Source organism: Scaptodrosophila lebanonensis, unplaced genomic scaffold (assembly GCF_003285725.1).
Source record: "Scaptodrosophila lebanonensis strain 11010-0011.00,11010-0021.00 unplaced genomic scaffold, SlebRS2 tig00001418-arrow-arrow-pilon, whole genome shotgun sequence".
In the NCBI taxonomy this organism is placed as follows: Eukaryota; Metazoa; Arthropoda; class Insecta; order Diptera; family Drosophilidae; genus Scaptodrosophila; species Scaptodrosophila lebanonensis.
In genome coordinates, this window is record NW_022060744.1 from 1,095,276 (window position 1) to 1,111,515 (window position 16,240).

General features: G+C 38.0%; 1 protein-coding gene across 1 annotated transcript; it reads left to right on the top strand.

Annotated features, from left to right (window-relative positions):
• Nucleotides 1-3,068: 3,068 nt before the first annotated feature.
• Nucleotides 3,069-15,675, top strand: LOC115633380 (T-box transcription factor TBX1). The gene is made up of 9 exons (XM_030530824.1): nucleotides 3,069-3,228; nucleotides 8,652-8,983; nucleotides 9,251-9,483; nucleotides 9,946-10,102; nucleotides 10,906-11,067; nucleotides 12,364-12,431; nucleotides 14,027-14,315; nucleotides 14,391-14,465; nucleotides 14,496-15,675. Exons 1-9 carry the CDS (start codon nucleotides 3,069-3,071, stop codon nucleotides 14,931-14,933), a joined length of 1,914 nt encoding a protein of 637 aa, XP_030386684.1. The 3' UTR covers nucleotides 14,934-15,675.
• The last annotated feature ends 565 nt before the right edge of the window (nucleotides 15,676-16,240 follow it).

A 16,240-nucleotide genomic window follows, 5' to 3' on the forward strand; every position in this document is an offset into this window, starting at 1 on the left:
AAAGCAACATGCGGTAGCGGCGGCGGCGGCAAGAAAAATTCAAATTTAAATTCAAATTCAAGCGTTTCGCTTTGATCGAACGACCGGTCCTGCCCGGCCTGGCCAGGCAGACGCCATTTTAGAGAGGAAAATAAAAAGATCTTCAGATGCCTGCCCGCCCCATGTGGCAAACCAGAGAGCGAGAGACTCAAAAAACGTAGTCATTGACTTTTTACGGCTTATTTAGTGGCAAAGTTATGGCGCAATTTGTTTTTTATAACCACCGCCAATGCTGCCATGTGTTGTTGGCCACAGCCAGTCCAATTAAATGCCAACTGCGAGTATGAGTCAGTAGCGCAGCCAGAAGCCAGAAGTCCGCGGCAGCATCAGTAGCAGCAGGCAGTGGCCAGAACGCCCACACTACGACCTCAACGAGCGCTCAATGGCTGGGAGATCAAGCGAGAACGCGCGAGCGAGCGTTCAATCGAGCGAATTGGCGGGGGCGGGGTCACACACACACACACGCACATACACAGATAGCAGATAAAGAGCAGATGCATCAGACAGTGCACACAGCCTCTGAATATCTTCAAAAACCAATTCTATAAACAAACTCTTGATATGTATGTAGCTGTATGCCATACTCACTCATTTTTCCAATTGTCTAGACCCTAGAGCTCTCTTATACACTCGCAACAGAAAACAAGAATGTTACAGTTAAGCAACTGTGAAATGCCCTGCGCCCATAGCAGCTGCTGCTATAGCAGAAGCACACGCAAGAATAAGAAGAAGAAGAGCGAAACTGTTGCGCAATTCAGGATGTAAAATTTGTTCATTAATAACTTGTCTCGGGATTGACCGATTTGCACGAAACTTGATATAGAGGTAGTGAACTACGTATAAATTAAGTGTATTTAGTTTATACTATAAGCTTTGAAACTGTGAACAGTATTGGCCAAATTTTGTAGCTGAGGAAGATTGGTGAAGGGGGTGGTGGGGGAAGGGGGTGTGTGAAACAATTGGATGTGAATCGCGATTGTGTGTGTGTGAAGCCGATTGGCAAATAAAATTCCCATATAGGCGGAGGCTTTTATTAGACATAATTGTTCATACCGCCAAGTAGACCCAAAAATCGACTTCTGCGCATCTTACGGTCACCGCTAAAGATCCGACCCGGTAACTGTACACGAGTCTTTGATTAGATTGGTTATTTGACACACACATTACTTAGTTATCATTCAGTTACTGTTACTCTATTGACATTGTTATAGAATAGCAGTTAATAAATAATTATTGATCAACACTTAATAATTCGAAGTTTTATTTATTTTCTCGCACAAATTTCGAACCATTTGATATTTCAAACACTCGATGATTCGTAATATTTTAAGAGTCCCTCGAGATTTGAATTAACGAGAGTCGACTGCACTTGGATTCGATTTTTCCTGTTAGGTTTTTAAGGCTTCATTATAAAGTTTGCCGACAGCTTGTGTTTGTCGACATTGAAATAAAATTATAATAAAATTAAAATAAAAATCAAATAAAAGTAAAACAAAAATAAAATAAAATGAAAATAAAGTAAAATAAAAATAAAATAAAATCCAGCTGCCCACTCGCTAGGAGAATATAAAAGTAGTACAAACGATATGATAATCAACACTGGTACATACATAAGTATGTAGTTTACAGCTTATACTGTAAAGTTTTATAAAAATCGGTGCGCTATAACATACATATATGTATACACATACATATATGTATTTGTGCAACAATGATTTATTTGATGGACTTTGTGGAGGGAAGATTGTATCTTGATATATAGCATAAGAGTCTGGTTACTTTATTTTATATTATTTTATTTATAATTTTTCTGCGGATAGCTTCTATAGATTGCTGCTGTAGGGTAGCAGCGTGTCGCCTCAAATGCCTTGCAGCCATTCCTCAAAGGGTATGCTGAGGAGAGCTGTGTGTATGCTGCGATTGGTGGATGGCGCTACACACGCCCCTGTCACCCACACACACACGCACACACACATGTGCTACGAGGGAATGCTAATTTTGGATGCTGTGCGCGCCAGCGATTGGCTCTCGATGTCGATCTTCTGAGGCCGTTGCAAGGCAGCATATGATTGTGCAGCGTGGCAGTGGCGTGCCAGACAACCATGGTGCGATCGCTGATCGGCTCATTCTGCAGTCAAACGGCTAACGGTTCGGACGCGGAAACGGAGAGGTGCGTCTCCCGCACGATTTAAACAGATCGGATCGATACAGATATATATGTATATATACATTGTTATAGATGGTGTGTTGTCGTCGGCGACTTCTAACGTCACAACGATTCGCAACAACAACAAAAATTATAGCAATCAATCCATCAATCGGTCAATCAAGCTACTTTTGTTGTTGTTGCTGTTTAATCGCTTAAAAGTGTCAAAAGAATTTTCAACGCGCGTCAACGCACGGGGCCCATAAAGATCGCCAATGGGAAATAAAAATACGAAAAATTCAAAACGTGACTGAGAGGTGTTGAAGTTTTCTAAACTTTTTTTTCTTTTTTTTTTGCGAGCCGATCGGATCTGATGGGATCGGATCGGAACTGACAGACGGAACGATGCGCGTACGACTTTCAACCTTTCAACACATTTTCGATTGAGTTTTGTTTATAAAAATACACAAAAAAACTGCGACCGGCTGCTTTCATCCTTTAAATATATGTATACATATATGCTTTTTTTGCAGTGTACTATATATTCTCATGTGTGCGAGTGAAGTGCAATAATTTAATTTGACAACTGCGCGAAAAACGTTTGAAATCAAAACAAATCGATCCGAAGCCAAAGCAGGCCAAAGCAGTCAAATGTGCCAAAGTTATACATTTTCTCAATTTTAGCTTATTTATGGATCATTCTAATTGTTGTTGTTGCTGTTCCTCTTTTATTCAGTGCATTTTTGTGTCTGTGGATCTATTTTTTTTTGATTGAGTGCTGAGCTCATTTGCATCGAAAACAATTCTGAATCGATCAAAGGCAGCACAACAGAAACCATAAAACAAAACTGCCAGACAGTAAATCCCCCGCAATTTGTGCCAAATGACTCACATGATGGGTCCCACAGAGTGCGCGATGGTCGCCACAATGCCCTTCCTGGATAACGGTTGCGCCAATCTAGCGGATTACGGTTGCTATGCGAGCGATTATTGGGCCACGCCCTACTCCACAGGCGGCCTCAGCCCCATGAAACAGATCGAAGGTAAGCACGACTTCCACAATTACCCTCTATATCGAAACAATAAAGAGATCTTTCAAAACAGAGTGAAGCATATTCCTTTGAAGCGATATCGCCATCATAGGTACTTGGATATATACGAATATATACATATATTCAAATGCTTAAATACTATAGTGTTCCTCTAGATAGGAAAAAAAGTTCTTTAAAAATAATGACTTTGTATTGAAGCTAAATCAATCATTCTCCTATATAGGAGTAAATAAAAAGATCCTTCAAATGATATTTTATATGACATTTAAACTCCATCAGTAATGATTGGAATATATTTCTAATATCATTTTCCTATGATATTGCAATAAAAGCAATAATTCCCATTCTAAATACAAGTATATTTACGTTGGAATATATTTCTAATATCATTTCCCTCTTCTTATAATTAATATAAAAATGATCTTTCTTACAAAGTTCATTATCGGATCTCTTAAATTATAGAACAAGTAGGTATAAACACGGTTACATTTATTTTGGAATCCTTAGATCAGTTCAAACATCAGACTATAATTTTCTTTTCGAAACCAGTCAATGGATCCGATCGTGAAACCCAAAAATGTTTAGTGGCCCTGTTTTTTGAGAACTTCTTGAAGGCTATTTTTTGTTCACAAGCATTTAATGTACAAAAGTTGTCCTTACAAAAATGTGAATGCTTTTTCCAGGTGTTTGATGATGCTTTTAAAGCGTAGGAATTCAAGTACTATAATTTAAATCCAAACCAGATCAGAATATCTACATATTTGTCGGCAAATGAAATTTTTGTACTTTCTCAAAAACGATTCTAGTATAAGTTTTAGCTTTCATTTAGAGATTTAGAGATTCATGAAGAATACGAGAAATCTCTTTTGTAAATTTGTATATTGTACTCAAACGGTGAGGGTCCATGCACAGGAGTTAAGGCGGACCCCATAAAGTGTATGAGCTAGAATAGCAAACAAAAACTAGTGTGAAATGTGTGCAATGATCGCTAGAGGATTAATCTTAGGAAAGGCATAACAGAGAGAGAAAAATTAAGCTTAGTGGTAAACCATTATTGGATAAAACCGATTACATGCCATCGATTTCAATTTAGTATAACTATTAAGTGATTTGGTTACAAAACTGTTTACTGGATCTAGTATTCCCGTACTTTGGAAACTCGATTGGTCGAATGTTCTCTGATTAGTGAATTGGATCTTGTACTCCACTAGTTCTGGACCCCATAATTCAATACTGCACCATCCAATCGGATTCGGTAACGCAAACATGCTGGAATCTTTTATTGAAAACAATGCTGAAATCAATAAAATATTTCAAATGTTTACAAATAACATCGTTTGTCCTACATACTTCCGACTTATTAATAGTATTCGCTCGCTTGAGCGATCTTTCCAAATTAAACTTAGAGATCGCCCTAAATCTGGCCCTGATCTCCATTTAGTCGACCAGCACTGCGTCGAGTACTCCGAGGCAGTGCCAAAAGAGCATGAAGAGGCCGGCCGAGTAATTAGCGACAATTTTAAACATTTCTCAAGTACCAGAGAGTAGTTTGCCTTTTTGTTTCGGTGGTTGGCGTGACAGAAAAACGATTATTTGTGCCAAACGCTAATTGATTTTCGAATTCATTTGTGGCAGTGGCAGTGGCAGAGACAGAAGCAGTGGCAGAGGCAGAGGGTGCCAAGTGGCAGCGGAAAACGCAAATCACAGCAGCCACTGAGTCGGCAACTCAACCATTTAAACATTTAACCATTTAACCATCCAGCCCAGCCAGAGGAGAGACACCAAAAAGTTGTCTCATTAAAACACAATTGATGGCTGAGCGGCGTGCGGTGACCTGTCAAGGGTCATTGGTGGCAACTGAGACTGCAACTGCAACTGCTGGCAACCGGCAGGCGGCAGCCACGCGCTACAAGCGGCAATTAATTGCAAAATTTCTGGGGCCCCCGGGACCGTCGAAGCGCCGGCAACTCCAATGGGGCCCTAAATTTAGATCGCAACGGCAACTCAATCAGCAACCGATGCGCTGACGCCTTTTTATAATTGCATGCATGTACCAACAGATGCCACACAACCATATATACATACGTCCATATATAAAGGCACAGGAGTCGGCAAAAATATAGGCACACACAAGATCCAAAACTAATTACATCTTACCTTAATTGAGTGCCTCGCAGATGAAATTAGCTTCTAATCTGAAAATTAAAGTTTGAATCTAAAACAAGTCTTATTTTACTGCCTGAAAGAGTTTGAAGAAAGATCAGACATAAGATCTCACCATGTGATCTGATAGTTGAAGTTAAAGTGTGGTAACTAATAGAGTTGAGAGATTTTTGTTAATATAATTATATGGGCTATTGGTAATATAATCTAATATTACTTTAATCCTTTGTGTTGAAAGAATTGTTCGCTTCGAGTTAAGTGTCATTGAATTTGTTGTTGAAGATTTAAGTTAAAATCAAACTTATTATTAAGTAGCAGAGTCTACTTAAATAGTTTAATCTTGATGTTTCGAACCGTTTTCATCCACACAGGCGGATACAAAAATAACATTCGTGTCTGAAAGAGTTTTAAATACTTAAAAAGGGTTCCTAATTTAATCGATTTAATTAAATATAGAAAAGTTTTTAAATACATATTTTCTCAAGCAACTTAACAACGTGTTCTTTCGTGTTGATGAAAATTCCCGCTTCAAAAAAGAGGCCAATCATATAAAAGATTATTTTTATTTGATTTAGCAGCGTCGAACCATTTCAGAAATCCAGACTGTAAGAGTGTGAAGAGTTCTTAAATTGTACAACTCCTTTCGTTGGCTTCTATTCATATAGCTCCAGCTAAGCTATCAGTCAAAGCTTGTAAAGTTCTTAATTATAAATTACAATTGGCGGTTGATATGTTGTGCTAAAAAAAAGTATAATATGAAATCTTTTAAAGTTTATTTTAAAAATTATTCGCCATTGAATATAACATAAATTCGTATTACCCATTAAGTACCACTTCTGGTGCTTGTGGGTCAAATCGTTTTAGAAATCTAGGCGTTCGTACAGACAGACAAACCCACAGAAGGATCAAATCAGATAAACTCGATAGGTCGTGCTGTTAAATACTTTACAAAACGCTCGGTCTCGTGCTTATACAGTTTTGATCCTGGCGGTGCAGGAGTTTTATATTGTCCTCAAATCCATAACAAGGAAAATTTCAGTAGCTAAGTAAGAGGAAAAATAAATTATTAAGTGACTGTGCGGGAAGATTTTTTACTAGAATGGAGAAAGAAATGAATTTGCAGTTGGAATATTATATAATTGGGACAACATAGAGGATGCTAAAGGAAGAAGCGACTATTCATAAAAGCATAGAATAACATTTTCATTGTTTACATCCCATTTCGAGGTATTTTCAATTTAAAAAACTGCGCCTGTGAGAAATAGCGGAAGTTGTCCACATACTTTCGTCGCCTACTGTTCACAATCCGACAGCACTTGTTGGGTGCATCGCGGACTGCCAATTATGTCAGTATGGGCCGTGTGTCCAATTTGTCGCACTGCGTCTGCGCGACTTTGTCGTCACTGCCTTTTGATGTCTTCGTTAGTCGCCCGATGAGGGCCTCTCTTAAAACCAAATAAATCAAAAATATGCACACTAGTCGGCATTTATTTTTCAGAGCAATCTAATAAGTACGAATATGTGTATATCTCACCTACAATTAATTGCAATTCGACTTTGAAAGTCGCCTGTTTGGAGGCTCATTAAGAACTCAACAAATAAAATGCGATTCGAGTTCAACGCTAAAATGTGTGAATGGAATTCTTGAATTGCATTTCATATTTTTCGATGATAAGAATAAACTATAGGTGCAATCGTAAAAAGGGTCACTTGCCTTAAAAAATGAAACTCAAAAACTATGAATACATATTTGGAAGCGTTTGAATTTAGTTTGAATTTAAGCCTCAGCTTTATTTAGGTGCTTTGGATCATCAAAATATAAAGTCTTTTACTTGGTAAAATGCCATTAGTACGGCCTTAATTTCTGCTTCTTCTATTGAACATCTATCCTTATACTAAGTGTTTATGTTACTCCTAAAATGTCAATGACTACGCCGTAGTTTATACTTATGATTATCTATCCGTATTTATGTATATGATTTCTGAATATACGAGTATGTATATTTGTAACAAAAAATATGAATTTAGGGCGCAAAAATGTTCTATTATTCCGATATAATGTAGAAATGGAACTAAATACATAGATGAATTGTCAATAGTGCTCACATACATATACATACATACAAGTACAACATACAATTCTAGTACTAGCAGGTCTTTGCTGGCCCAAGTATTTTTGTTCACAATTATGCTCACACCCAGCTGTAAATTATTTTGCTAGTTACGAAAAGCTAGAGTATATACAGTAGATTGCATCGGCCTTTTAATGCACTTGTAATTATTTTGTGTAATTATCTTGGCAAGAAAATCATAAAGAAATAACAACAAAAATTCAGGTCATATAACAATTGAAAAAAATAAATTCTTTTCTAAATATTCATTAATTTGGCCGCTCAAAATATTATTAGTGTTTCATTTGTAAGTCACTTGTCAGTAGAAACTGAAAAATAAAAACTATTAGGCCAATAACAAGATTTGGACACCGTTTGGGAGAAATAGAGCTCCAAGCATGCCTGACTGCTTCCGAAAGTTGTGCAACATTATTTCCCTCTTAACAGCGTACCACAAATCTCAACTGGGTTGAGATCTGGAGACAATGCCGGCCATTCTAGTGCATTTATTATGTTGGCCTAAAACCCCTGCTTTGACATTTTGGATCCTGATAAAATGCTTCTCCATTTCTGCACTGGCCAATTAATGCAATTCGTTTCATCAGACATTTTTTTGTTAGAAGAAGTTTAATTCATCTCTTATATTTGTATTGCTCGGAAGTGGGTTCTGCCTTGAGTATCTCATTACACTAGTAACCAATTTATCTGACATATTTAGGGTGCTTTAGGCGCCGGAATGAATTTTATAACATTACGCACCATTGAGGGAGAAGAACTTGCTATATTTTGAACGTTATTGCAAGCTTTTCCCTCAAATATAAACTTCTGAATGAGTTTAGTGCTTGACTCCATAGCAGAAAAAACTGACTACATTTTTGATTAAAAACTATTGTAAGTTATTACAAAATAATAGTATTTACTAGTACTTTGTGCAACTTTTCGTTAATTAAAGGATGTGTATAAATAGGGACATACATTTATTTCTTTCCACGCAAGGTTGTTGATAAAAATCACAATTTCTATATCAATAGATTTTATAGGAAATTTAATAGGAAATATAAAAGCAATTACATTAAATACCACAATTTTCTCCTTCCTACAAGTATAGCCCAAGTATTTATCAAATATTATTCCACACAGCTTGCATACAGACGGCGGGCAAAGATCGAACCTCCTATAAGCCCCTCGAACAGATCGATGCGAAGCTGGCGGATATCGATAGGCAGAGCACGGGTAGTGGCAGCAGTAGTCAAAGCAGCAGTGCCGGAAGCTGCCAGGAAGGCGGCAACAACAATAACAGCAATGGCGTCCATGATGCTTCCAATTACACGAGTGGCAGTAACAATAACAACAACGCCAACAGCAGCAGTAATGAACTAACATGCAATGTAGCGGGAGCCGCAACGGGATCGGGATCGGTAACAGGCGCTGCAGCGACAGCCAAGAAATACAAACACAGTCACAAAAAAGACAACAACATAACAACAAGTAATGTGTCTAGTAGCAGCAGCAGCGGCAACAACAACAGCAGCAACAATAATAATGCCAGCAACAGCAGCAGCGCCAGTAACAACAACAACAATAACAGCAGCGGCAGAGGCGTAAGTATTCAAAAAAAAAACAACAAATAAACCAACAACAAGATTCTTCCTACTCGTGCTCACACTCTCAATTCCTCTCTTTCCCTCACCAATTCTCTCTCAACTACGGCTGATTGTTAACAATGCCGCTCACTGCAGGAACCGGAGCCTGTCCATCCCTCGCTGGCTCAGGCAATTGTGGTGCTGGAGACGAAGGCACTCTGGGATCAGTTCCATGCCCAGGGCACTGAAATGATAATCACAAAAACAGGGCGCCGCATGTTCCCCACATTTCAGGTGCGCATCGGCGGTCTCGACCCCCATGCCACCTACATCGCCATGATGGACTTCGTGCCCATGGATGACAAGCGATACCGTTATGCGTTCCACAAGTGAGTACTCTCTGCCTTCCGGCTGCCATTTCAATCAAAATATCACAAATTTCTTCCAATCAATTTAATAATTTGCAACAAATTTAATGGATTTAAGAAACAGATGTTTGCTGCTATTACTACTATATATCTATAAAAAAAAAGATACATATTGACATCCAGGAATTATCGAAACTAAAATTACAGCAAACTTAAATAGATTTTTAATTTTTGGAGCAACGAAAATGTACTCTCAACTTTAAATAAATTGAAAAATATTTTAAGATAAGCTCGATAATTTTATGAAACGCGATGTCTTAGATACAGCGTAGAATTCTGAATTATATTGCTCGATTCGTGATCGAGTTCCGTGATTAAAAAGACTTAAGCTGATTAAAATATTTGTGCATCCTCTTTTATTAAAATCAAAATCTTAAATCGTCAGAATGATAGAGAAATATATTTAAAATAATTCTTTTGCAGCTCCTGTTGGGTGGTCGCCGGCAAGGCCGATGCCATTTCCCCACCCCGCATTCACGTCCATCCAGATTCGCCAGCCACCGGCGCCAATTTCATGAAGCAGATCGTTTCCTTCGATAAACTAAAGCTTACCAACAACCAACTGGACGAGAATGGTCATGTGAGTGCCAAAAATGTTTCTACTTTTAATTTTTAATTTTATTTCACTGTGATGAACTACGATTCAATGAGTCCTACAATGTAAGATTCCTTCTTGTTTATAAAGATAGTACCAGCAATTATCTTGCCAGCGGACTTCTGAGTCTTTGCTTTTTTCGGGAAACTGTTCTAAGCCTTTAGCCAACTCGCCCTTTTCGAAAGAAATTATTTGTTGTTTTAAAACCGGAATGAAGCACTGCTGGGGATCACATAAGTTTGTAAATATATTAAAATATAAATATATTATAAATGTTCAAAAATATAGCATGTTATTATATTATTAGAATTGAAATGTTATTCTTTTTGATGGTATCTGTTTGGAGAAGCAAATAAAATGCAGCCTAATCCAAAAATGAGGTAATACTTTTTAGAAACTTCGAAGTATAGAGAGATTATAACTTTAAAAAAATGCTTCAAAAATAATTAAGCATTATTATTAAATTTGAAACCATTTTAAATCCCTAGTTTCTCAAATTTTCAGACAGATTTTATTCAAACGAATAATAATTAATTGAAATTCTATAAATATGTATGTGTGGGGGGTGATGGATCGATCGGTCACTTTATTTTGGAAATTATGAATAATCCAGCGCCATCCATTTGTATGGCACGCAATTAGAAAAGCAATCGAATTGCTTTCTAAGCTCTTTTGTTTATTGAAAACCATTTGGCCAAAGTTTGTTTACAAAGCCGGCTGGTAGCAGTCGTCGTCGTCGTCGCCGTCGTCTGACTCTAAAGATCACTTTTTCTCCCTTCCTGCCACAGATAATACTGAACTCCATGCATCGCTACCAGCCACGCTTCCATTTGGTCTACTTGCCAGCAAAGAATGCGTCATTGGACGAGAACGATCATTCGAGTCACTTTCGCACATTCATTTTCCCGGAGACGAGTTTTACGGCCGTGACTGCCTATCAGAATCAGCGGGTAAGTGTCCCTAGAAATATTCGTAGTCTGAAGTCGTTTACTTGACCCACTTTTGTGTAAACATCATTGTCGATTTACATCATCATAGACAATTTGAATATATCGACTGTTGATCAATAATTATATACCCTTTGGCATGACTTTTAAGTAAACTTATTATAATTATATATAATTATTTATAATATATATATATATATATATATATATATATATATATATATATATATATATATATATAGATATATATATATATATATATATATATATATATATATATATATATATATATATATATATATATATATATATATATATATATATATTCCATTTAATTCAAATTTCACTTAGCGTCCTCCTTTCGTGGTCAATATTAATATTAATATTAATAATTAATCGATTACTTCTCTGTTATCGGTTACTATTGGTTATTGATCATTATCACTACTTAACTATTCAATCACTATTTGGTCACTGCTTAATTATTCTTAGTGATTGGGGGTGTTCCCACTATTACCCAGTTAGGGCATTCCTACAGTACAAAGAAATGGAAAAGTTAAAGTCGCTGTAGAAAAATTATATAAAATTAAGAAAAAATAATTTTAAAAATTAATTTAACAAAACATTATAACAAGAAATTCGAAATAAATGTATTCAATATTTTTAACGGAGAAAACTGTGGAGCGCCTGACTGCTGCCATTTTGTTCCATTTTAGCCTCTTTTGTTGTTAGTGTTGTTATTGTTGTTTATGTTTATTTTGCCTTATTTCTGTTTCCATCCATAACTTACACAGTCAGTGCTCCAAAAATATGTGTGCATCTTTAAATAAAAACAATGGCATAAAAAATAAATAATTATTTTTCACAACAGCCACAAACAGAAAAGGAAAACAAACGAATGAAGAATTGAGAGGAGGAATAAAGAGCAGTCACAGCGCAGCACAAGAAAATCTTCTGGCATTTTATTTATGGCGGCATTTTTTCGAAAGTATTTAAATTATTTATGCCCCGAACGTGGGTGTTAACACTTTCCGTTGCCACAATTTATTGCAAATAATTTACTTGTTGCTGCTGCCGCTGTTGTTGTTGTTTTGTCTAATGCTTTGTAAACATTTTCTAATTTGCTGCATTTATCAAATCGAGAAATAAAAATGAAATCTCAACAAAAAAAAGTTGCTCAGAAAATAGAATATGAAAAAATGAATAAATTTTCGGAATTTTTGGGGTCAACATTTTTGGCATACTCCTAGCTTTAATCACTGAATGACAAATAAATATCTCTCGTCCGATTTCTTGCAGGTGACACAGCTGAAAATATCGAGTAATCCCTTCGCCAAAGGCTTCCGGGACGATGGCACCAACGATGTGTAAGTATTTTGTTGATCATTGAATAAGTACAAGTATGTCTTAAGTATTTTCAACATGATTATACCCTAAACCTGAAAGTCGAAAGGGTATGCCGGAAAGTCCAAACGCCAGATGTCTATAAATAGGTGAAGCAGGCGTGGCTGAATCCTTCTACACCGACTATAGATCTGCCACATCTCGGATGATCCCAGAGGGGAAGATGTTGTTAAGAACGCTTTCAGGCAATATTATTTGATTTCGAGTTATCTCTCTGTTTTTGAGGCTATGCAGTTACGAGCAATGTTGATGCATGTTGCAGGGCATTAATAGCTCGTCTGCATCTCCCCAGGTCCTTTTTAGAAACGAAGATATATTGATACCAATGCCAGTTATGTCAGTTAATTAATTACAATTAATGTCTGTTTAATTCAAGTTCGCCTCAAACTATATTTGTTCGACTATATCCAATTTGTGAGTGCAAGTTTAGGGCACGCCAATGGAAAGATTGTAATCAAAGCTGGCTGCCAAATTGTTATGAAGTTGACCCAATTATTGGGGGGAACAACCGCCACCAGAAACTATAACACAAAGCGCCAAACGACGGACCAAGTGGCCCACTAGACAAGACGTCGGATTGGATATGGGAATGGGAAAGGGGAGGTGTAGGTGTAGGTGGGGGCGAAAGATCGGCTATCGGCAACAGACATTCCGGGAATTGCCGACGCGTCGCGTCTACAAAAATAAAACATCAGCAACAATAACTCAAAATACAAGAGCTCGAAATGTATATTTGATAAATATATGTAAATGTAGATGTACATATGTATGTGTACAAGTATGTGTGCGTATATAGTAGCGGGCTCGCTGATGGAGGAGCTGACAGATGTGGAGGCCGTCGGAGACGGCATAAACAACTTTTCATAATTTTTGGGCCACTTGGGGCTTTGGCACTGTTTCTGCTTCTGCTTCGGCTTCTGCTTCAGTTTCTCATTCGGTGGCTTTTGTTTCGAATTGTTGTAAACAAATCTCAATCGCAAAAGATCTAGTATTTGCTGTTTATGTTACAAGATGACGATCTGAAGGACTGTGAGAAATGTTTTATCAAAAGTTTCCAGCCCGCCCTTTTGCCACTCAAAATGTTTATGACTTGAGTAACATTTTTATTTTCAATCCAACATGCGTACAATTCCATCATTACGTCAATCACAGTGATTGTTGTTAGAAGTTAAAAGTCGTTGCCACATTTTTTTAGCTTACAGAATATTTACGATTCATTCCCAAAAAGTTGCGAGCTTCTAGGGAAAGTTTTTAAATTTCTGTTGTTATTCATTTACTTAAATTTTTGTTGGAGAGATTTATAAATGCGCTTTAGGAATTGTGGAAGTGTAGAAGGCAAGATTAATGGGTTGAGCATGATTTTGATTGAAGATAGTCAGTCTGATCATATTTCATTTTACAATTCAAAATTCGAGTTCGAATAAGCGTTTTAGAAATCTGTAAAGGACAAGCAAACATCACAATTTTAGCCCATTTTTGGGTCGAATTTTCCAAGCCACTGCTTCAGTAATCCAAACAGCAACATGTTCATTTCTCTCTCTCTCTCTCCCATTGTCAGCACCGGTGGCAGTTTAGGCATGTCCAGTATGAGTCATGAGAGCCAGGCCCGTATGAAGCAACACAATGCGCAGCAGCAACAACAGCAACAACTGCAACAGCAGCAACACCAGCAGCAGCAACAACAACAACAACAACAGCACAAGGCAAAAGATAGAAGCAGCAGTAGTTATGGATTGGCAGGACACACCGAACTGGAGCAGCATACCGCATCGCTTTTGGGCGGCGCACATCTGCCGGTCACGCCCTCCAGTAGCACCACATCCGGTAATTCACCGGACTTGTTGGGTGCGGGAAATTATCAATGTTTGGGCAGCGTCTTGTCACCCAAATTGGATGCGACAGCAACAGCAACAGCGCCACAGCAACAAACTCAGCAGCAGTTGCAAATACAACAGCAACAACAGCAGCAACAACAACAGCAGCAACAAACACAGCAACTACATCCCCAACAACATCCTCAACAGCAGCAATCATTGCAAGCTCATCAAATGCCGCCTAGCTATGGGAGCTACCATTACCAGCAGAGTGGACCGGCGACATCGCTCGGCACACTCACGCCCCTCTCAAACAGTTCCGGCTCCCACAACTCCACCTCTCCGCCCGCAACTGCCGCCGCCAGCTCACAGGTAATGGCCGCAGCCAACATATACTCGAGCATCGGCCAACCCTATGCGGCCGAGCAGAGCAACTTCGGAGCCATCTATCACCACAACACGGCCCACTATCACGGCCACGGATATGCCAGTCCCTACGATAAGCTCAAAGTATCGACTGGTCATATGCGTCAGGCAGCGGCGGCCGCCTATGGGATGAGCAGCTATCAGAGCTTCTACGGATCTGCAGCGGCTGCGGCGGCACATCAAATGATGCGCCCAAACAGCTACATTGATCTGGTGCCCCGTTGAATGGCCGATGGGGAGGTGAGGAGTAGGATGGTGGGGTGGTGTGAGTTGCTCCCCTAATTTGAGAAAATATGCAAAGTATTAGTGTGGAATTAGAGTGGAGGTCCGAAGTAGAGCCCTGCATGAGCAAATAAATGAAACAGTATACTGCTTGCCTAGTGCCCAAGTGATCTGGAGTAGATGATATGATCGGATATAGAGCAAGTTTAAATCCCTGAACCGAAACTGAACTAAAAAGAGGGAAGTTCACATATATATATATAGCTAGTCATCCCGAATGAAACGTTATTCGATCACATTTTAATATCTGCAGTGCGATCAAACAAAGGACAATATAAAAATATTCATTTATGAAAGCTTAAAGAAGAATAAAGATCTTTCGAGTGCTCCGGTGTGTATGTGTGGACAAGTACATATGTCTGGACCATAGCGTATGTCCGATAAGTATGTCTGGATCATAATTATACAAGATTGAATAGAATGTCAATACAAGACCATTGATTTTTGAAAGATTAAAGAAGCGAAATTTAGACTCATTAATGCTAGGCAAGCTATTTAACGAACTGCCGCGTAGTCCCGAGATAATTTCTCAAATAGAACAGGTCTCGATAACATTTTTTGTTTAGCTCGAGTTAGATTAGATTGAAAGCCAGCACTAGCTCATTAAATTAGGAAAGCTTTTGAAAGCCTTTCATTAAAACACGCCATGCCTATTCGCGTGCCATTCATGTCCTTTCGCCGCACCTGCAGGACTCTCTTCGCTTTTTTTTTTGCTCGAATGTAGGGCCTGTGAGATATTGCAATTACACTGAAGTATTAAAAGTATTTTTTTCTGCCCTTGAAAGGAAGTTTTTTTTTAAATTTTTGTTTAGGTTTAAGCGCAATTTTTGTGTTTAGTCAAATATACCAAAATATAATTTTAAATACGTAATAAACAAATGTTTGTACTTAGTTATTTATACCACATAACATACATACATGTAAAGCCAATGAGCTAGAAAGGCGAGAAGCTAACAATGCTGACAAATTGCTGATTGCGCTGCAACTCCACCATTGAGGCAGCTAATCGCTAATCGGATAACTGTAAATACCCTATATTGTGTGTACTCTGCATAGTGTTTTCTCTCTCTCTCTCTCTCTCTCTCTCTCTATCCATATCTCGTCTCTGAGTGTGTGTTTCAATTGTCTTTTAATTTGTTATTTAAACTAATTTTAAACTATTTTTAGCCTCTTAGATCTACAATTATTTGTATCTATCTATGTACTTGTGCGTGTATATATGTATATATAAGAGCAGCGGCCAATTATAT